General features: G+C 37.3%; 1 protein-coding gene across 1 annotated transcript in view; it reads right to left on the reverse strand.

Moving 5' to 3' along the window:
• SLC25A13 (solute carrier family 25 member 13) overlaps positions 1–23,533 on the reverse strand; it is a 76,452-nt gene that overhangs the window by 9,759 nt on the left and 43,160 nt on the right. The window contains exons 11-13 of the mRNA XM_009484815.2: positions 20,795–20,847; positions 19,674–19,754; positions 7,111–7,251 (exon numbers count right to left, since the gene is read on the reverse strand). Of these exons, the coding sequence (XP_009483090.1) occupies positions 7,111–7,251; positions 19,674–19,754; positions 20,795–20,847 (275 nt within the window). The remainder of the gene's footprint in view (positions 1–7,110; positions 7,252–19,673; positions 19,755–20,794; positions 20,848–23,533) is intronic.

Genomic DNA, 23,533 nt, shown 5'->3' on the forward strand with positions numbered 1-23,533 from the left:
CAACAGAATACGAATTCAACTGACTTTAATGGGACTTTATGCATATTACTGTGTAAGACAGGCAGAAGACAGAAAATATATTAGCTAATCTTGTACGATTACCTCAATATTCAACTGTGACCAGAAATTAAATAAAAGATCCATTAAAAATATTGAAAAACAGAAATGTATCCTTTCCCATTTCTGCCAACACAAATGACCTTTTCCGTTAGGTTAAATACTTACCCTGCATGGGATCTCTATATTTTTAAGAATAGCTGTCATCTACAGAACATCTGTAGCTAAAATAGAATTTACTAGTCATAAGCTTCCATGCCCTCATGCTTTCACAGCAACAATTACTGGCAGAAAGAAGACAAATAGAGGAAACAAATTCCTTCTGCAAAAGTGCTGTTATGTGCCTCCCCAAAGGAGCAGCTGGGTTTTGAGAAGTACAACGTTTTAACATACTTATTTACACAAGTAGTTCAGAATTTTAGACAAAGGCAGAAAAAAATATTTGCTTTCTAGCTTTAAAGAACTACAGGGGTTCAACCCAACAGTTAGCCTAATGAGCTGTATGTGTCAAATCTTTTTATTGCTGGAATTAACATGCATTTTATTTCTAAGCTGCATATCATCACAGAATTGCTAGTATCTGAACACCCAGTGAAAGTGCAGTGAATCTGGGAGGAAGCTTTGACTTTAAATTGTACTTATTATGATGGACAATTAGTTCAAGTGAAAAAAAATGTCTGTTTTTCCAGACTTATTCATCTTTACTTCATTGGTGGGGAAGGAAGAGAAGGAGAGGAGATCTAAATTATCTGACCTGGACCTCTATGCACCATGACAGCAACTTTCCTCCAAATAAAAACTTTTAGACTTACAAAGGTACACCAAGATAATACTGATCTTCAAGGACAGTCTCCTCAAAGCACTAGGACGGTCCATTCCACCGTGCAGAAGGTTGAGCAACCATGTCAGAAGGCCAGCATGGATGAACAGGGAACTCATAATTGAGCTCAAATACAGAAGGTAAAAAGGAAGCACAGATGGGTATGGGCTACCCAGGAGAAATACAGAACCACTGCTTGGGCATGCAGCAATTGAGTCAGAAAAGCCAAGGGTCAGCTGGAGTTGGATCTAGTAATGGATGTGAAGAGGGAGTAAAAATGCATTCTGTAAGCACATCAGCAGCAAAAGGACAACGAAATTAATTGTGGGGCTGTTACTCAATGGGGACAGGAAACCTAGTGACAAAGTACATGGAAAAGGCAGAGAAATTACTTTTGCCTTGCTTTTTACTAGTAAAATCTGCCCTCAGGTCTCTCAGGTCCACGAGCTTACCAGAAAAGTCTGCAGGAGCACAGGATTACCTGCAGACCGACCACTTAAGCCATCTGCGCATACACAATCCGTGAAACCAGAAGAGATACCTCCAGTGGTGCCGAGAGAGCTGGCTGATGTCGTTGTGAGGCTGTTATTACCTTCAAAAGGTCAAGTCAGTCAAGGGGGTTCTGATGACTAGAAAAAGACAAACATCACACCCACCTTGAAGAAGAGTAAGAAGGAAGATCTGGGAAACTATAAGCTGTTTGGGCACACCTCTGTCCCTGGGAGCTTTATGAAGCAAATGCTCCTGGAAGCCATTTCCAAGCATATGAAGGGCAAGAGAGAGATTGGGAACAACCATATGGATTTACCAAATCATAGCTGACCAACTTGCTTGCCAGACCTGTGGATGAGGGGACAGCAATGGATGTTGTACACCTTGACTATGAGCAAGGTTTTTGAGATGGTCTGCCATAGTCTCTTCCCAGCTAAATTGTTGGAACATGAGCTGCACTCTCAGCAGATTAGTGGATGATACTGAATTGGGGGACTAGATAGTGTGCTATAGGGCAAAGCTGCTATTCAGAGAGACCCTCACAGGATGGAGAAATAGGCTGACAAGAACATCATGAAGTTCAAATCAGCAAATGTGAAATCCTGCATCTGGACTGGAGTAGCCCTGTGCAGCAGTACAAGCTGAGGCTGAGTGGCCAGAAAGCAGCTTTGGAGAAAAAGTCTGGAGGGTACTAGTGGCCAAGTTCAGTATGAGTGAGCAATGCTTCTTTGCAATGAAGAGAGACAGCCACACCCTGGGCTTAGTAGCAAGGGTGCAAGGGAAGTGATTATTCCTCTCCATTCAGCTCTGGTGAGACCACATCTGCAGTCCTGTGTCCAGTTCTGGTCTCTCCAGTACAAGAAAGATGTTGCCACGCTGGAGTGAGTACAGTGCAGGGCCATCAAGCCAGATGGGTAGTCCATGTTGTACAAGGAGAGGCCGAGGGAACTCAACTCTGAGAAGAGCAGGCTAGGGGGAGACCTTATTGCTCTCTTCAACTACTTTAAGGGAGGGTGCAAGGAAGGCAATGCTTCTTGGAGGTGCACACTGGAAGGATTAGAGGCAATGGACAGAAGCTCGATCATGGCCAATTCCAATTAGGCATTAGAAAAAAAGTGAGGGTTTTTTGGTTTTGTTTGTTTGTTTTAAACCATGAAGGTGGTCAAATACTAGGTCGGGTTGCCCAGATGACCTCCAGACTGGCTTTCACCACAAATTACTGATTCTAACATCAAGTCTGCAAGCAGAGTGGAGCACAGAGCAGAGATCTCAGCAGAGTACTACTGTGAATTGTTTTGTGTCACTAGCACAGTAGAGCACCACATTAACATGCCCAAAAGAATATTAATCTCACTAATATAGAGCGGCATCAAAACTACGCAACCCAGCTTCTCAGTGATCCTCAAATGGCTATTCATTTGGACAAGAATGCTGGGATAATTACAATCATAATCAATACAAGATTCACTCAGCTGGATGCAAAAAGGGTTTACATAGCATTTCCTTTGTTAATTTGTTGACATGAGACATAAAATTTATTTGTCTGTGCCTTGGTTTTCTCTGTTAATGCAAGACAGGAACACTGAAATTACCTATATCAGGGGTGTGTGGGCATTTTATTTTAAAATCCACAGCAAGTGCTTCAAAGGTAGAAATTAATACAAAATATAAGAATTCAAACAAAAAGCAGTAGGTCCTGTTAAGTCATGCAGGAATTTGCCTCATAAAGCTAAGACCAACATACGTAATTCTTCGCATCTTCTGGCTGCAGTTATAATTAATGAAAGTACATTCTTCCTTGCAGACTACTATATGGGACTCTTACAGATTTTCACCTGAATTTCAGCATAAAAGATTCATAGGAACTAAGCAGAGCACGCCGGATTGATCTATGGTGGCATGAACAGCTTTCAAGATGATTTATTTCTGAACTGGGTAAAGAGAATTTTCACTGCAGTCCTTGCAGTGCAGTAAACAAAACAGCACCAAAGCGAAGAGAGAGAAACAGAAAAGCCAGGGTGCAGCAGACTGGATGACCAGGCCTGATTTAAGAGGTTTGTAACTTACCAACACAGAAGTAAATTCACATTGACGAGCAATGGAAACACTTCAGCTCTACTATGAGCTTGCAGACTGACTGCTAATGTTCTCATTCATCACCAAAAACCAACCGCTTAAAAATATCCATGGCTCCTACTTTGGCTTCTCGTACTATTCTGCCCTACTTGGCCTCATCTAGACAGTGGCCATCTTATCACAGAATCATAGAATGTTTGGGTTGGAAGGGACCTTGAGAGATCATCTAGCCCAACCCCCCTGCAGTGAACAGGGACTGAACCCATCTTCACCTTTTCCAGGGACACAGCACTACAGGCACTTGATATCCATTAATCCAGACATCAGAAGCGAATTATTTGGGTGGTCAGTGGTGGAAACTGCTGTGGAAAACTACAGTCAACACTTCTTAGAGCAGTTTTACAAGAATTTCTAACAAGTCAAGTGGAAAAAGAGGAACATGATGGCCTTGAACCAAAACTGATGGACTAGTTAATTTTTGTTGGTTTTGCTTTCTTTTGGCCACAAAAGAAAAAGAAAAAAAAACAACAGAAAATAAATCCAGACCATATCAAACAGAAAAACAATGAAAACAAAAAATTTTGTTATCAACTATGAAATTAAATATTACATTTAAATTTTGGATTGTTAACAATTTTTTTAAAGAAAATGTAAGGAGAAAAAAAAAAAAAAGACATCCATTTATTTCAAATTAAAATTCCTGAAATTAAAAGTCTAGAATTTTGCTTTCAACACTTGCAAAAGGAAGTTAATAAGTTGGTCCTAAATCATGGCTAAGATAGACCAGTGTTTAAACAGCTGGAATACTTACATGAAGGCCCATTAAGCCTATAAACAAACTCCAAGATTCACAAATAAAACTCTTTTCTAAAAGAAGTATCTATTGTTGTTCTTCTGCAGCAATATGTATGGAGTCTGACTTAGATCTACTAAAATAAGTACATTCAGGGCTCGAGGTACAAGCCTCGTGTCTTGTGACAGCGACAAAGCTAAAACAAAGACTTTAGATGCAAATGAGTGGTTCGTGTTAGAGTGAACAGCATGAAAAGCAGACACACAAAATCCTCATTTCTCTTTTATAGTTTTAAAGCTAATTTGACTCTTTAAGAGTACAAGCATTCCAAATGTACCAAGATATTTGAGTTCTCATTAGTAGAACATTTATTATTATTTGACGTTCACTTGGTCATTATACTCACTAAATTAATTCACTAGAAGCACCACCAGAGAAGGTAGCACCTACCAAATCTAGTCTTGACTGAAATTCGTTTTAGACTGTTGATGTCTCTGGGTAGCATTTATGGGGCTGGTGACTTTGATGCAATGAGTTATTAATCCCTGCCTGGCCTCAACAGTACTGCCAGCTTCAGCGCAAGCATTCAGGAGAGGACTGCTTTTGCCTCTAACGCTGCTGTTCCACAAGCACCTCAAGGCAGTATAAAACTCCTCTGATACAGACTGATGGGTTCCCTGTGCCATGAAGCTATTCCTCCCTTCACCTGGGTACAACCATCCTGAGGAGCTACAGAGTGAGCTGGTCTGGGTTCAAAATAAACTAAGCCATAAGGAGGGTAAGGCTTTAGTTTTAATGAGTTTCCTGTTCCAGATCATTATGTGGCTGCACCAACACTCTTGCTGGCATACAGGAGAGGGGGCAGAGAGGATTGCCCTTTCTTTTTTGGCTACAGTGCCCAAGTGTTTGGTGAACAACAGCACAAACCTGCCCAACGACAGAGCTAGCCATGCCTAAGGGTGCACTTGACACAAGCCTACTGATCTGGCTTGTGCTCTGTTGGGTGGACGACTGTGATTGGCATGCTAAATTCTCTAAGTTTTGTCAAATCAGTCAAGTTTTTGTAGGCAATGAATCCAAGTTGGACATACAGAAGGACATGAACACAAGGAGCGGAGTGGGAGGGTGGAGAGAGACAGAGACAACAGAAGAGTAAAACCAAAACAAAACCCTTCTGTGGCTTTTTTTGTGGAGGCAAATGTCCTTAATGAAACAATGAAACTGTGTAGCTTTTGAGTAAGTAAGTGCCTGTTTCAATGCAACATAGTGCTGTAACCAGCTCCTGTTCAGATGTATTCCTTACAAATATTCACCAAGTATCTACTCTAGAAAATAGAAATAAGTCATAATACGACTCAAGACATTAATGCCATTTAAAAATGGAAAAATGTAGCAAATTCTTCTCAGCCACCAACAGCAGGTGTTCAGGGGAAAAAAAAAAAAAGCTAACTTTAGTAAACTAGTTCATCACTCTTTCTCATTTTATGTTTTATTTTTACTAGTCCAAGTAAAAGTCAGTAGCTGACCTCCATTCCTGCACAGCCTCAGGGATGCAGACTATTTACCATATCCATGTTTTCAGTTGTAAATGTTGACCTGATCAACACCATAATGCCATTTACTAGGAGTTTACACAATAGCATCAGCTTCAGTAAAACACCTAAAAAATTAGCAAGTCCATTTAAAGGGAAAACCAACTCCCCATTAAATCCTATTCAGACCTGCAACTTCTCTCCAGGCCAAAACATACATACATCTACTCCCAGGCAGGCTTCCTCTTTGTAATGTTAACAGAACAATTGAAAAGGATCGGATGGTTAAAAATGGAGATGGAATTCAAATATTGCAGGGGAGGGGGATGGGGATCATTTGGTGGTTTTTGAAGCATCTTCAATTTACAGTTGCACTGCTGTAAATAAGAAACAGAGGAATGCTACCTGCTGCACTGGAAATACTGTGGGACAAATAGGTAGTGTGAAAGCTTTCGCCCAAGAAGTAGGCTGAAGAATCTGAAGAAACACCACACAATGCTCTGCAATATATGGCATTCATTACAGTTTTTGTTTCAATACTGTGTGTAATAGCTATCTCAAAGTACAAGACCTTTCATGCTCCCCCATATATAGTCTCCTTCATCTAAAAGTAGAAGGCAGTATGTTAATCCTTTAAATTATTTGGAGCATACATCCTATTAGATTCAACAGAAGATGTTTCTAATCCTGCTGCAGTCTAACATTAAACCTAACTTTATTTCTACGTATTTACATATCTATGTGAGGACAGTAAAGTAGAAAGCAGAACTGTAGAGTTTGTAGCATAGACTCATAAAAGCAGCTTTTTCTGGTATTATTTGTAGCAATGTTGTTCTAAACTAGCAAGGGGAAGCTTGCTTTAGTAGTTTATGCTGGGCTCCCACTGTCTGTATTTCTTCACTATTATTGTGCTGCAATTAATTCCCATCACCAGATTAACAATGACATCTGGGAAAGTTGCTGAATCAAACACAGAAGAGCAAAAGCACATCTCCAAAACTGTAAGCTCTGTATCATGAAGCAGATGAAAATAAGTTTATTTTTACACCAGGCAGAACATCAGGAATCACAAACTAATCCTCAATGAACAATACTTAGACTTGCTGAAGTGAGAAAAGAAATCTTAGTAAGATCCACAAGAACCACATGCTCAAAAACACAAGTTTCTTCCCTTAGTCAGAAATAAAAAATGAAGACAAAATATCACATAATAAGGAAGAATTCTTTTTAAAGTTCAATTATGTCCACCTATGAAAGTTTCTGAGAACAATGAAACGATGTTTTGATTTGAAATATTTGTAATTGGCTTTTAATGCACGTATATACTAAAAAAAGCATACCTTGTAGAGACCAAAGAAGCCTAAGTCCCGTAATACAGTGAGGGCACTAACTCGTGGACCAGTAGTAATTTCTCCAGCCACCTGTAATCGAATCTTGACAATTTCCAGTGGATTGGTAAAGATCACTTGAGAACCTCCAGCCTGAAATTAAAAGTGGAAGGCAGTACATTAACTGGTTACGTTATTTGCAGTGTACGTCCTGTTACATTCAAGAGAAGGCATTTTTAATCCTGCTGCAGTTGGTTAAGCTATAAGCAGACAAGAGCTTTAGTATTTAACGAACATATATAAATTATACATGTTCCTTTTCCGGGTTAAGTATAGGTGGCCCATCCACCTGGGTCAAATTTGGTAATTGTTGTCAATAGGGGAGAATTTGGATGTAACGCGTCATGATCATGAGCCCCATAAGTTAATAAACTGCAGCTCACAAGGTAAGAAACCTACCCCGCCCATGAGATGAGTGGTCAGGGAAAACAGAGAGGAAGCAGGTCAGCCACTGCAGGACACTGCACTACATCAGACAGACACTAGCTCAATTCTTGCTGCAAGAATACATTCACCAACACCAATTTATGCAATACTGACAAGCCAAGAACATTGTAAAGCAAGTAATGAAGTGAAAGGAAGAATTAGTAACTAAGTAAAGAAACTGAGATGTGCGTGCCAGTACTTAGAAAGTGAAAACATACTATTGAAGAGAAGAAGTCTGGCAGAAGCTTTTTCAATTTTGGCATGAGTTCATAAAACAAAGAACACATGGATTCCAAAGACCAGAACTGCAGATACCTTTTGCATTTTTAAAAGCCCACGGAACTACCAATTTCAGTGCCATTAAATGCTGTTTGATTCAAAACTCTGAGCTCCACAGCATTATTTGTGCACCAGGTAATAAAGAAGATCTACAGACTTAAGGATTCCATTAATCAAGAACTGCTAAATGTTTTTAACATGTCAGTCTCCATTTGTTGGGAAGGCATCATTCAACTGATTTTGAAAGTTAGTTTTAAAACAACACAACAGTGGCAAGCATTTTAGACTCCCTGCTAGTTCTAGTAAAGTTCATTTCATTCACAATATGTACTGCAGGGCATAACCTTTCTGCTACACTGACAGATTCCAAGTTAAAAATTTGAAACAAGAAAGAAAGGTAACAGGAAGGTTACCCAAATGCGTTCAAAAAATGCTCATTCAAACTCCATCTGGCCCAAATTCAACAGAGTGTCATTCTAACTTCTGTTAATTTCTTAATTATGTAGCCCAACAGCTATGCCCTTCTCTAGGTTCTGAAATCACACAAGCTATGCAAAGGGCAACCCTCACCCTCCCCACAACAAAACAAGAACTATTTTCTTCTCGAAGGCAATGACTACAATGAAATAAGCTGCATTTAAAAGCACTTGCATCTATCCATGTCTAGTATGTAAACACTATGTGCACATCTTTTTTAAATTATCCAAATGTTAAAAGAATTAATCATAGCTCAGATTAACTATCATTCAAAATAAAAAATATGCACAGTAATATGGTTTAAATAATGTGCTGAAGAAATGGCAAATCGCACGAACAACTATTCTTGTCTACCACTTAGACTGAGCATACACAGTGTGGTTACAAATTAAAGTCTTTACATAACCCCCAAAATATCCCAAATGTTTCCTATTTTGACCAGAAAAAGCATGCTCTTGTGTAAATCAACTGGTTTTGACTTTCAAATTGGCATAATTTAATTTAACTGCTTTTACCAAACCAGAATCCTGGTACATATAAAACTGCTATTCTTGTTGCCATCAGAAATTAGACTGATAAATTATTTGGCACATATGCTGACTTCAGTTTTGCACTTAAACTGAAACATATTAAGTAAGTAAGTATTCAAACCAAAAAACTGAGACAGTTTCTTTTACTTGTCTACCCATCTTGCAAAGTTTCAAAAAAAAAAAACCCTGGAAAGGTCTTTATGGTGAACTACAAATTCCTGTGTGATAAACATTTTGGTCTATGTATTACAAATATTAAGCATTCCCACATGCCATCACACATATTTTTTTCTTAAAAGGATAAAATCCCAGTTGCAGGTGATAATGTTAATTTGCACGTTTGCTATACCACAGCCATCCTCATACCAACTGATCTATGTTAGTATAAATAAACTACTTTCTCTCAGTATGTATTCTTGCAATTCATTGTGCCATGACTCCATGGGAAGTGTTCCTTTAATTTTCACTATGGGAAAACCATATTAAAATTTAAAAGATGACAACAAAATTAAGTTTAATTTATTATTATTATTAATGCACCAAAACACTGAGCAATTTAAAAATCTATAAAAACGTTTATAAGTGAATGCCATATTTAAAGAAAGGAAACAGAAACATGTATCTGATTTGAAAGGAGAATAAAGGCAAATAATTTCTGAATTCAAACAAACGGGAAGTACTTCAGGTGCTAGCACATACAAATGTTTATGTCTGCATGTCCAACCTGGCTGCGTCAACACTTGCACCATTAGATGTTTGTGGCTCTGGGTAAATCACACAAGATTTCCTTTGCTTCAGCTTGCTATTTGAAAAAGGGGGATGCTATTATTTACCCACCTCATATAATCAAGCTCGCTGCATTCAAATTTTTAAAACTCCGAGACCTGCATGCATCAGGTATTACTAAAAAGACTACTGGAGTTTTGCTGCTCACAAAGGAGGTCTGAAGACATTGGAAATTTCCAATGAAGTCTTTCCACAATACTGTCTAGGTACTAGCCCAGAACTCCCTGAACCACCCTTGTGATCCTCTAAATTTGATCAAAGATATACTCCAAAAATCAAATGATGAATAACTGAAAGCAATGAGCCAGACAATACCAGACAGAGGGTCTCCATAGGAGGGTTTCTACCACCTGCCTGCTTTGCGATGGAGAGGAAGTCTGGTTTATCAACCAGTGCAGAGGCAGTTCTAGCGGTAACAAGTACAGTTGCCTGGTGGGGAGCTTTTATCACACTGTTATTTAACCATCTATGCTGGTAACTGCAGCTCCTTACTCTCAGAAGGAGAGGGAAGCAAACTGGAGATGGCTACTATACTCTCTAATGAAACGATTTCTTGCTTGTCTAGTACTGGTAACTCCTATTGTGTTATTCATCATCATAGTATGCAAGCGTCTCATAAATATTAATGGTATTTCCTCCCAGTGCTCCTGTGAGGACAGTACAATGACTCCAGTTTTACAAGAAGGGGATTCAAGGTAAAGAGGTTAATTGTATGCCCAGTGTGTGCGTTCCCCTAGCTCAAACACACGCCAACTTCTAAGAGTCTCCAGATACCCTGCTCTCCAAAACAGTAGCTTGAATCACAATAGCATGGCTTCTGTCTTCTTTCTGAGTTTTTGCATAGTGAATGCAATGAAAGAAATCTCATTAATGTATTTTTTCCAGTCTCTTCAAGGTGCTAGTATAAACTGTTGGAAAAAACAGACAAAACATGATCAGCATATCGTATCACCCTGCTCATTCATTCTGTTTGGCCAAAAGCTGCTGAAGAACACTGCCTTCTTGTTTGCTAACTTTTGCAGCTGAAAGTGTATTTCATTTTAAAATTTTAAAATATGCTCCCAAAGGTGAAAATTTGAAAACTATTTTTTTTGGCCAGAATAAACACAGTTTAAGCTCAGGTTGCTCAAGCTTAATGATTTCTCCACTGTCACAAATATCAACTTTATCAACTGTTTAATATAGCTAGTTCCCACTAACACCAATTTTTCTATACTGAAGTTACAAACTTGAATACCCTCAACTCTGAATTCCTTATCACCTCTTCCAATCATTTTTTAAAGAAACAAATCATCTGACTGTAAAAGCAAATCTATTACTTTTCAGTTATTATCCTGTGATTAAAATAAAAACTGCAATTTTGAGTTATTTATAGGAGTAGATACCTAGAGGTACTGCATAGATAATTATCTGTAAGGGCCCACAAAGGGCCCGTATTATTCTGAAAGAATTTAACATTTGACCTAATCACAAGCACTTAAGGTCGTTTGATGTAAAGCAAGAAAATAAAAGGGAAATACCTCAGTCATCCAAGAACTCCTCATAACACACACAGCTAGAAATCTGCATGCCTATAAAACGTTCAGTGTGCTTTAACACACAAACAGCTAGCTATGCATCCACACACATGAATTTTTAAAAACAAGCTGGGTTTTTTTTTGTTTTTGCAGTTCTTCAACTCTGCGCTTGGTATGATATCACCCAACAAACACCTCTCGATGGCAGTATAGTCTTGTACAGTAATACAGTACTGTCTATCACTTGCCTCCTTCTACTCTCCTACTTTACTGAACGGGAGAAGCAGAAATAGTTGAGGTAATTGTTTTTGTCCATGGGGAAATAAAATGCACTCTGTAGTGAAAAAAAATTAGTTTAGTAACAACCACTTAACAACACTCCAGTTTAAGAAGACAGAATGTTTTCTACTTCTTCACATGTTCAAATCACCTTGTAATAAACTTTACTGGAAAATAAACAGATTTTCACCCCCGTCATTACACTAGGACAAGAAATTCCTGTTCTTTTTAATGTAACTGCATTTTGTGCCCTTATGAGATTAGATAAGAAATGAGCACACCAGACCCAACTCTCCTAGGGCATTCACATCTCCATTTGAAAGCTTCGCTGTAGGTTCTGAAGAGAATGCAGCTTGCAATTCAGGAAGAAAATTCTGTGTTTTCCATCCCAGAAGAAAGTACTAGATTCTTTGCCTTTCATTGCTACTGACCATCAACTGTTCTTGTGCCTCTGATTAACCTTATTACCTACTGCAAATCATCGCCTTTTTCCTGTTCTCAGCTATGAGCATTTAGGGTCAGCATAGATCTTTCTTCTGCATCCCATACAACTTGTCACATACCACATTATAAGGTTTCATGGATGTGGAAAGGATTACTACTGCTATTAGAGTGTTAATATTTCCCAACAATATCACCCAGGGATAGCAATTATGGCAATTAATGGCAACCATTAAAATACATAAGCAGCATATTATATAATTATCCAAAATCAACCTTTGCAAAAGAAATCGTCTACTGTGTCTTGGTTACTCATTCAATTTACAAAAAGACAAGCAGGTGCAAGTTCCAAAATTTTTAGTCAACTGTTTATCACATTCAGTCATACTGAATATCGTGTGCTGTCCCAGGCCCTTACTCCTTGCCAGTTCCAGATGCAGCCTGTTTTCCTGTGCATTTGCTAGCATCCATTAATCCTAATTAAAGTCAAAGTTCCTCAAGTGCTGAGGATTGTACAGACACAAAATAAAGATTGTTCCCCGTCATAAAAAAAAATCTAAATTAAAAACGCACTCGAGGGATGCAAGAATGGAAGAATTACCATCCTCATTGTGTAATAAAGGGCAACTAAGGCACAGAACTATTAAATGATTTACCACAAAATCACATACTAACTCTACGACAGAACAAGGCTTAGAAGCCAGATTTACGGAGTGCCACTGCAGCACTTCAAACTACCTCTAAAAGTCTTGGTGTTTGTATGGCAAAAGATCCCAAGAGCATCAGATGAATTGTGTTGAGCTGCTGCAGAGGTGATTTCACTATGGACTTGCCTGTTTCCAGAAGAGCTACTGAGTAACAGACATCTGTCCAAAGTGACTGTTTTTCTCACATATTTCAAAGGTGACAACCTTAATTACATGGCGCTGTATGTCAAGGGCAAAGCATACTGGGTTCTCAAAAGCTTGGTTCTGTGTTTGTTACCTTTTTTCCCGGTAAAGCCAGGCTTCAAAAATCCAGACGAGCCATCTCATGCTATTTTGCATCCTCTTGTCTGTGGTCCTATCTATACAGGATCCTCATAAAGCTCTTCAGCAATGGGAGTTCATATAGCAAATACCTTTTCTTCAGATCACAAGGAGATTTCCTGAGCCCTCAATCATCTGCTTTTCACTACACCGACCAGGCTAGCACAGAAACAGCTTTCATGCTGCTCAGGCAGAACTGTGTTTTTCTCCAGCTAATCTTTCTTGTCTTCCAAGGACAGACTTCTCTTGGTCTGGCTAAGGCTTTGCTTTGGGCAGCTCAAACAGCGAACACTGCTAGAATCGCAGTCTTGTTAATGTCCAAATGTACATAAACCGTAAAGCAAACTCCTTCAAACACTCACGTAAAAGAGCTCATAAATAGAATTGCAATTAGTCTGAACAGAAGTACATTCCTGCTACTGCTTCAGACAGATTTCCAAGACTCAGATACAAGTCGTGACAATTTCCCTACAATAGTTTATTAATGACCTGGCTAAACAGAAACAAACAGAAGTATGGTTTGTTTATAAGCACTGACCAAGTCTGCAGTGGGAAAAAAATTAAAATTGTGGATTCGATATTTTCCACGTTATAGGTAATTCAGCTCTCAGAAGCCTAGCCAAAAAATCAAAGTGGAGCCTACTTGATTGGCATTATAAAAGCAATTAAGTTAGAGACCTGTCAAAGATGTTAACATTTGGCTCGGTCTGCTCTACTTGTCTATTTTGACTAGTTGTAGAATCATTTAATGATTTACAGACCTTTCAAGTCTTAAGGCATGGTAGCTGTATTAAAACTGTGACCCATTATTTCTTGGTCACATCATAAATTACTGTGACATCATAAATATCTTCCTTTTTCTCACAGAAAGCTAGATTTTAATTCCTGATTTGAGTTTGAGGCTTTAGGTTTGGGTTGGTTTTTTTTAACCTGCACTGGTAAACACTAAAATATTTTACTGCCTGTAAAAGAAGTAGTAATAGAAGAAAGGGATACGTAATAAAATATAATTGTCAAAACAATTACATGTTTTAAGCTGTAATGTATGTTCATATAAAATTTTGCAGTCATTATTTCTAATACTACAGTAAAAAATTAATACATTTCAAATGGGATGAATATTAAGTATGCTTGTCGGAAAATATTGGGCTTTTTAATAGTTCAGAATTGTTCTGTTCTGCAATCAGAAACCTATCAGCCTAAACCTATCCATCCCTCCTTGCTTTACAGTTTGAAACCCCCCCCCCCCTCCTTTTTTTAGGGGAGAGGGAAATGAAAAGGAAAAGAAGGGGGGAAGCAAAAGGGGAAAGCACTTCTAATTTGTTATGGGAAATATCTTTGGGAAAAAATTAAAATTAAATTCACTAATCTAAAAGGAAAATTCAAAATAGAGTGAAATCATGTCCTGCATAACTCCTTACTGCTTTCAGGAAAGGCCGGTTTAAACAGGTATGACTGAGTGAAAATTTCAGCAAACTGTTCTTTAAAACATCCAAATGTGCAAGGAAACGTGGGGTGAGGTCAAAGAAAAGCAGGAACTCTACACCAGGAACTTCCCCACCCTTTGGTACAACCTCTTGGAAGGGCTATCATGTTACTGTATGTTGCCTTCCCAAACTTCATTATGAGGATTAAATCTAAGATTAGCTGAAAATTAATCAGAGACAATTAAAACAGAGCAGTGTTGAAACACAACCGTTTTGTAAATGTGAAGTTAAATTTAAGTCCAGATCTAGCTGGTGTTTTTTGTACCAAAAGTTTACAGTTAGTTTAAATTATTTTCAGTATGCTGAAAATAACTACAATTACAGTGGCTCAGAGGAGAAAACTATACTTTAAAAATACCTAATTAATTATAGTATATTCTGTTACATTATATTAATTATATTAAATAGACTTCAATTAATTTATTTAACAACATAAATTTTATGTACAAAGAAAATAGCTTTAAATTTAATCAAGAAAAAAACCAATGTACTAGGAACTTCTGAACCTTTCCTTAAACAAGAAATGTGAATGTTGGGCTTTTACACACGCAGGTAGAACTCCCCTTGAAAGTAATGGAAGTTACATTCCCTGACTACAGGGAAAACAGACCTCTGAGAATAAATCCGTTAACAGTTCAAGAGATGTATGCCATCTGTTTTCAAAGCTAATATGAGCAATCATCAAGAAGATCATCATTACTTAACTATCTCAATAAATAATATCAAAACTTTTCTGTGTGATAGCAGTTGTTAGGTTTTTTCAGATACACATGCAGAGATTTTTTTTCCCCAGCATACATAATGCTCAGTTTCATTTTGCCCTTACTCATAGCTCAGCCCTCCTTGCCAAATATGACAGAATTTTATCAGATTTAGGTTTCTGAATAATGAAAGCAAGAATGACACCTTCAGTCTCCTTTAGCCTACAACTTAGAGGTGTCTGAATTTTTGCAAGTAAGGCATCTAAGAAGTGTGGGAATGGCAGTCCATCCACTCTCTATCTCTACTGCAATGCAACAGAGAAAATGTAGCTCAGATGTGGACTTATCTTTATTACTCTCTGAAGCATAAATGTTGTAAGTAGTTTGATAAAACTATTTGCACTGGATTGGTTATTTGGCACAATTCATCTGGAATTTCACATCATATTTCTTTACAAAAATTAATTCTGGACAGGATTTTACACTTTCTAGATGAACTCCATCTTAACCGTATCTAATTTTTATATTCCATAGCAGAGTTGAGGTTGTCCAAGCAGGTCCAATATGGTTAACTTTATTATGATTACTATAAAGTCTCTAGAAATATGCCTAAAATTGTCTTGACAACTTAAATAAAAGCAGATCTGTACGGGGTCTGTAATTGTAGTGTGCTACATGATTTAAACTGCCTAATAGTGAGCACACACTGAGCAGCTGGGAAGGAAAAGACTGTGTATACTCGGAAAGAGGAGGGAGAGCAGAAGGAAAGGTTAATAAAGCAAAATGTTTTTCCCTTTTCTTGCTGAACATTAAGCCTCCGATTTACCTATAGAATTGTATTACTATATGCAGCCAAGGCAACATACATTATATAGCTATTTTTTTTAGTCATGCTTTAACACTTCTTCTGGTTTTGTTAATATTTTGTATGTATTTTATGATCACTCTTTATTCTGCATCTTTGTAACTCTTTCCTGGTTACTTCCAGACACACAATGTAAATTTTTCAATTAAACATGGAACTGCTTTATTTAAGGATCTAAGCAGAACGTCTGTCTCACCTACAAGCTTAGTGTTAAAGTTTAGTATTAGTGTTAACACTTCAAAACCCCCAAAATAATATTTATGCCATTTTACAAACAGAATTTTCAATTGGTTAATATAACTCAAAAATAAGAATAATGACCAGTACTGTATCAAAAAAATCAGGTTACTTTTAACAGAAGCTTTTAAGTGAATTAAGTTTAAAAGAAGCAAGCAGCTAAACTCGGTATGACTAGTGATTATTTTTAATTTAAAATACATAATAAATTGAAAGACCATGAAAAAAAGCTTGCAGAAACTTCAAGATTATTGCCACCATAAAAAAAAAAGATTTCAAGTTGTACTTACAGCTTACCCAAGATCATCCTTTTTTCAAAGAATCCCTGAAGGTAACTTATAGCCTTAGCAAAAATCAAATCTAGCATATTTGTGCACTTTTTCATTCAAGGAGGTTAAGTCAGATTTGTGGTTTAGATGCTCAGCAGATCCTAGCTCTACAGTATCATTACGCTATGTCTTGGAACTGAAGCTTTTTACTAGTCTAATAATGATAAGGGCTATATAGGATTTGCCATGAGTGATGAGAGTCCTAAATGCACAGCAGAGACCAGAGTTCATGGTGGGTGTCAGGCATTCTGCAAATCTGGAAGTTACATATATTTTTATGGGTAACAAATAGCATAGTCAATAGGAAAATTTCTTACAAACAAAGGAGATGGAAATTTTGAGTTAGTAATTTACATAACAACCTTCTTTAAGATTCTTTATAAAAATATCAAGGTTATACTTTTAATTATATTCTTGGGGGGCTCAAAAAACAAAATCTCAAGCAGCCTATCACTTTCATCTTCACATAATAAAAAGCTATGAAACAGGCTGTTAACAGAACTAAGTGCCACGAGGTCATGAAGTAAAAGATCTTTTCTATTTTCTTCTTTTCTTCTTTCCTTTTTTTGCAGGAGAGAAAACAGTTTACAAAACAGAAAAAGACTTGTTCAATGAAACAATCAGCTTTAGTTACAAGTGCAAAAGTCAGCCATGTGTACTAATTCTCAGTAATTATGATGCAAAGCGAACTTCTTGGGGACTTAAAAGTCAACGCCTGGCAATGTTTGGGCAAACAGTGGAGTGGAGCTACTCAGGTGATACTGACCCCTTCAAAGCCCTTTCTTTGTGTTACTGAACGACCCAAACCATCCAAGTATCCACTCAGTCCTCCCTTTCTTAGGTATTAATGCTATACTGTACTCACAGGGCTGGTATTTAAAATATTAAAACCTAACATGCATCCCAGCACACAGCCCTTGCATAAGCAATGAATACACTCCAAAGAAACAGAAGCACAGAAGAAGAAAAATTTAACATCTGTGTTTGTAACACAATCACAGCTGAGAATTAGATGCAGAGAGCAGAAAGGTGATAGGGCAGGTGTCTTTTATAAAATTCATCTTAGTTGGATGCCCCTTTTCAGACTCTTAACACACTCCTGCCTTCTTGCCTCCCACATAAGTGATTACCACATTGTGAAATGAGGTAAAAATCCAAGACTGAACATTTTCAAAAGCATTCACCAGTGTCCTTGGTGTTTCCACAGCAAAAACGTGGGTTTCATGTTGGCTTAAATGGGACCAAAAAGTTAGGGCAATACAATGCTGAAAGCTATAAGAAAAAGCCTGTCTTTGGCATCTCATATTTTATGCGTATGTTTACACCATGAGAGAAAAATTCACCCCCAAAAAATAGGCACCACTTGTAATGAGAGTCTCTGTTGCTAGTCTGAATTGGGTTTAAAATTACAAAAAAACCCCAAAGACCACCTGCAGAAAAGACAAGTTCCAACCTATCTACCTGGCACTAGACTATGCCCTTAAGTGGAGCACTCCAGTTAAAAGAAAACTCAGGGCATTCTGCCACCGCACGTCTACTGCTACAACTTTATGCAGAATCTCATTGTTCATATATATTTCAAATACCAAACAGGACAAGCCAACATTTACAGCACATTTAAAATATGTCTCAAGCCACCGATCTCTTAAAGCAGATCCTTAGTTTACAACGAACTACTGGCAAAAAGCTTGCTGCAGCATTCTCATGAATGACAGGTCTCTGTAAAGAGTGCTTTTTGTACTGCATTAAAAAATTCACAGCAGTCTGTAAAAATAAAAACTCTAGATCAAATGACATTTTAAATGAAAATTTTGCTGAATTCTCTATGGCTGCTATGTTCATAAGACGTTTTATTAGTGTAAGGGGCAAATACTTTTTACTCTGCAAGCACTTTATTGCATTTTTCCTTCATTTACAGCATGCTTTTTATTTAGGGCTTTAGAGACCCACATTCTTCTCTCCCCCCCTTCTTTTTTCTCCCCTGAATGCTCCTAAAGTTACAGAACAAGGGGATCCTACCTGGCAGTCTACAACAGGTCAGTGATCAAACAGAAGGAGCAGTGAGACAGCAGCCAAATCCTGCCCCATCTCCTGAGAATTACAGAAAGCCAGGGCTTCTCAGCCTGCAACGCAACCGAGCCACTGCACCCTGAGGCTCAGATAATCGTAGTAGTATGCTCTCCGCAAGCACATACACCACTAATCTCTGCACCTACTGAGGTTGAGATACAAGCATTTGTTTTTAAGTTGCTGCTCACTGTAGTTTTCAACACAGGTAGAAGCTGCTTGAAAATGTGACCTCATCTGTCTTATGACAGCAGAAACAAAGATAGATTGAAAATATACCAACATTGCTCTGCCCCAGTGATCAAAGCCGGTTTAAATAAACAGTGTTCTTTATCTGTAAAGTGCACTGGTCTTTGAACAACTGTTCATTTTCCTTAAAGTATTTACATTTGCTTGAACAAAATCAATACACCAGATAAAGTAAGCTGTAATATGAACAGACAAAACTAGACCAAACCGTGAAGTATTATCATTTATCCAGTAATATGCCCGTTGTTCATTAAGATACTACTTTGTGCAAGCAAAAGACTCTTAAAAACTTAGTGGGTTTTAAATACAGCCTACATTCAGGAATGCATTATGTACTGAGTTAACATTACACAGCCTACGACTGCTATGAACTCAAAGAAGCATGAGTAGTTTTTGCCATTTCAAAAAGCCAGTATCACTGCAAAAAGTGAAAATTAGTGGGCGCAATAACACATCAGGAAAGAAGTGACGTGGCAGAGTGGGTGCCACAAAGTAGTAACTAATTATTAACTTCTGGAAAGGTTAGCATGAATCCTCTTTAGGCCATAAGCTACAGCCAAAATGTATAAAGACACAATCTTTATTAAGGAAACAAACTCTAAGCTGTGAGAATTATACAGCGCAGTTAAAAGGCACGATGCACAGAAACATTTACCCTTTCATCAAGAACGGCTGGCCTATCTAGGAAAGAACTGAGATGCTCTAGTAGAGTCTGCTCTTGAACCGGATCTGTGGTTAAACAGAAGCCTTAGTCCACAGTTACTCTTACACACTGCACTTTCATGAATCTCATATGAAGGAAATTAAAGATACTTACACAGCCACCAGCAAGAATTTCTGCAGCCAGTGGGACAGAGCCATCTTTAGACATAAACTTATCTCTCACAAAATCATTAACCTTAAAAAACAAACAGTTATGAAAGCTGATAAATTAAAAGGTTGGAGAAAACACTCATCAGCTGCAAATTCTGTGCAACTGAAAATGCAAATACATCCATGAAGCTACTAAGCTAACAGATACCAAACAAATCCTAGATTTTGTATGAAATATTGTAAAGTTGACTATGTATTTCTTTCTAACAAAGATATGCAACATAATTCAGTTATTATTAGAAAAAGATAACAATCACTAATTAAATAATCTGAAAATTAATGATAAAATCATTTAAGATTTTAGAAATGCTCACTACATTTACAAATTTAAATATAATTTCAAATTAATATCAGAATATTCAATAGTAAGTCTTAACACAATAATAATTAAATTAACAGCAGCAAGTACCTTTCTTTTTTTAAAATGCATATTTCTAGCTTTAGTGAATACTAGCTTCTTGGTGAATAACCAATACATTAAGATTAGGTTCTAATAAGAAATTCTTCACTGCCTTAAAATCATTCAAGAAACAACCACATTGCAGAAGTAAAACATTTAGGAAAAAAAATGCATGCAAACAAGTTCCTTTCTTACCAACACTTCACTCCATGCTCATATTATCTCCTGTTGCACTAGAGTTAAACATACAGAAACCACACGGAGATACAAAAACAAATATCCTCCAAGTCCAATAAATAAATATTCATTTTTGCTAAGAAGTGAAACTAAAGGCCTGCACTACTTATAAACAAGCCGATGAGCTGAACAAGTTGAATAAGCTTGCTATATTTTGGAGCGAGTCCAAAAATAAGTTTTCAGTAAGATTCTTAAAATGTACATATATATATCTGCATGTGACTTGTATGCCACTTGTAATGTTCACGAGTCAGATATAAACAGTTGCTTTGTGCTTTTTGTAATTAAGTTTGTATCAAGTAAAAATGATGGAATACACTCTACCATATTGGTGACACAGTAAGGATAAAAATCGTTAACGCGCTAATTGTAATTAGACGGACTTTACAATGTGGAGAACTGTGAAAACAATCCATTTGCAAACTTACAGTAAGTTTTATGGCCTTCTCTGGTGCTACTCCTAATAGCTGCGGTAACAGACCTGTAACATGGAAACAGAGAATTCAATGCATCGAGTAACTTGGTATTAACTAAACAAATCAACAAATATATGTAGAGATCACCACCTAGAAATGGGCAATTTTTACAGCAATTTTGTGTTATTATATTTAATGAGAGTACTTAAACATTCCATTTTGAGAACAAACTTTGTGCTACCACTTCAAGTGCTACCACTGCCTATACGTATTTATTTCTTTACCTTTTTTAAATCCGTTAGCTCACTTTAAATTATTAGCTCACTTCACGCTTAAACACTAATACAGATTTGCCAACTATGTTTCAGTACTCTGTCCTAAACTAACATGTATTTTCTGCATCTAAAAAAAATTAAGACTTTGTAATTAATTTTGTGAGATACATAACGCATCCACTTCAAAAACCACGACACAAGCGCAGTACCTTTTTCTGGCAAAAACAATGGCACGGGATGGCAGGACCCAAGGGGATAGGAATCAAAATAATGCGAAACATTCAAACATGTACGACTGCATTCTTGAGCTTTTTGCCCAGCTAACTCACCAGTTCTTAAAACAAAGGAAGTTATGCTGCTTTCTTCCCAGGTATGGAATTTCCTATTTTATTTTGTTAGAAGTGATGCGCTACAGAACTGGAAGTGGGAATCTCTGACTGCCAGCTTCACTTGCTTGAAGTGAACGGTCGATATTTTGTAAACTTTTGGACGACACAACCTAAAAATATGCAAATCTTGCCAACTAAGCCTGGGGCTAGAATGGTGTTGCAAGCATTCATCAGCATAACAAAATTAGGACACCATTCAGAAACGTGAGAAAACCACCCCAGCTAGAGTTCCTGGTGCAGACCCCTTTGTTTTAGTAGCTCAGGCAGCACCTTTGGGTACTTTCTACAAAGCCTGACGTTTTCACCTCTCCATGGTTTTGTTTTTGGGGAAAAAGACAACAATTAAGGTTCCACCTCTAAGAGCTAACTTGCTGAAAACCATTTTCCCAAAGAGCTAAACATCTGAATAAGAAAGAGAAAAAAGTACAAGCACTGGATCAGTGTATTCTTCCATCCTGCTACCATCCATCAGCTTTACCGGTTACTACTGATGCTCTTAATAAGGAAATGACGTTGGAGAATAGCACCATTTGGCTTGTGGTAGCAGGAGGGCCAGATATATTTATATACTAATGCCTTTAAAATTTTGCACCTGTATGAGCACTTGTGTTTTTCAAGTGTCAAAAAGAGTAATTAATTGAGCATACAGCTGATGTACATATACACCTAACATTTATCCAAGACAACTATGTTGAATTATGATCATATGGCTGAATATTCAAACAAAAGAGTACAGTAACACTGAGTTCATATATAGTTGCTCAAAAAAAAGAAGAGATTCTGCAGAGTAAGATAATTTGAATTTCTTAAACAGTTTTAGTTGCACGGGTGACCTGAATCCAGGCTTCAATGAAAAAACATTAAGACAGTCAGAATTGTGTAATTAACTATTACATTTTCTGCAGCACTATGAAGAAAACACAAGGATATAAAATGAACAGGATTTTTTCAGCTTTAGCCTTATGCAGAGAAAATTATCTTTGTAACTGCCATGATATTTACGTCTTGCTATAGGACATGTGTGGCTTTGTATAGACATTATGACTAATTAATTTGTATCTTCAGAGATTAAAAAAACATTCCATTTACTTTACAAGCACACTATCTGATCCTAAGCCTAATCCAGTAAAATTAGAGCAGGTCTGTAAACAGATATGTAATTCCAAAAGAACCTGGAGATCATTAATTTTAAAATCACATATACATACATTACTACACCTAAGCTATATATAACATGGCTTTGAAGTTATATCGTATCAAATAAAATGCATTCTAAAATATCAAGATATAAAATTATAAAAATAGTCCAGTTGGACATCTGTATGAACCTCCAGTTTTGGAAGCAACATAAGCAGGACAAATCAAATTCATTTTCACTAGACTGATCTGAAGATGGCCTTTTTACCATTTTTCATTTTTCAGCTCCTAAGACTTTGCATTTGTAAAGGCACTTGTAAAATTCCAGGAAAAACATGTTTATCTTGGCACAAGTTATTTTTTTCCCATCTGGTCCACTCCGCTTGCACTTAAGTCTGAATGGGACTGTTACAACTCAAAACTTTCCATAAAACATCAATGTAGAAGAGAAAGATTAAATAGAATAGGTAGACGTTACAAAGACCACCTCCCCCAAAAAACCCCCCCCCAAACCCAACTGAAAAACCAAGAACCCAGAGTGTTTTTCTCTTTTTCTCTCTCTACTTCACACACAATTTTACAGTATAAAAGTGCTTTGTAAGTTTAATTACAGATAATGCTGTGTATGTCTGCTGCAAGATAGCATACAGTATTCTAGAAAAGGTAGCATTAATTTTACTACTGCATTTTATAGCCTTGCCAGATACCACCTAGGCCTACTGCCTCCAGCAGCTTAGGAAGGTAGAGGGACTCTTCGTTTGCTCTCATACCTATGTAATAAAACTATCTGCAAGTGATATCTCTGCATTCTATACATTATGACTATCAAAACTAAATTATCTTTTCTTTATCCTTTTGATGTGAGCCCTGAAACATTGTTGAAAGATTTCTGAACATCTTTATGATGGTAAGTTTTGGAAGAAAGAAAGCACATCAACGGACACACATGA

Source organism: Pelecanus crispus, chromosome 2 (assembly GCF_030463565.1).
Source record: "Pelecanus crispus isolate bPelCri1 chromosome 2, bPelCri1.pri, whole genome shotgun sequence".
Taxonomy (NCBI): domain Eukaryota; kingdom Metazoa; phylum Chordata; class Aves; order Pelecaniformes; family Pelecanidae; genus Pelecanus; species Pelecanus crispus.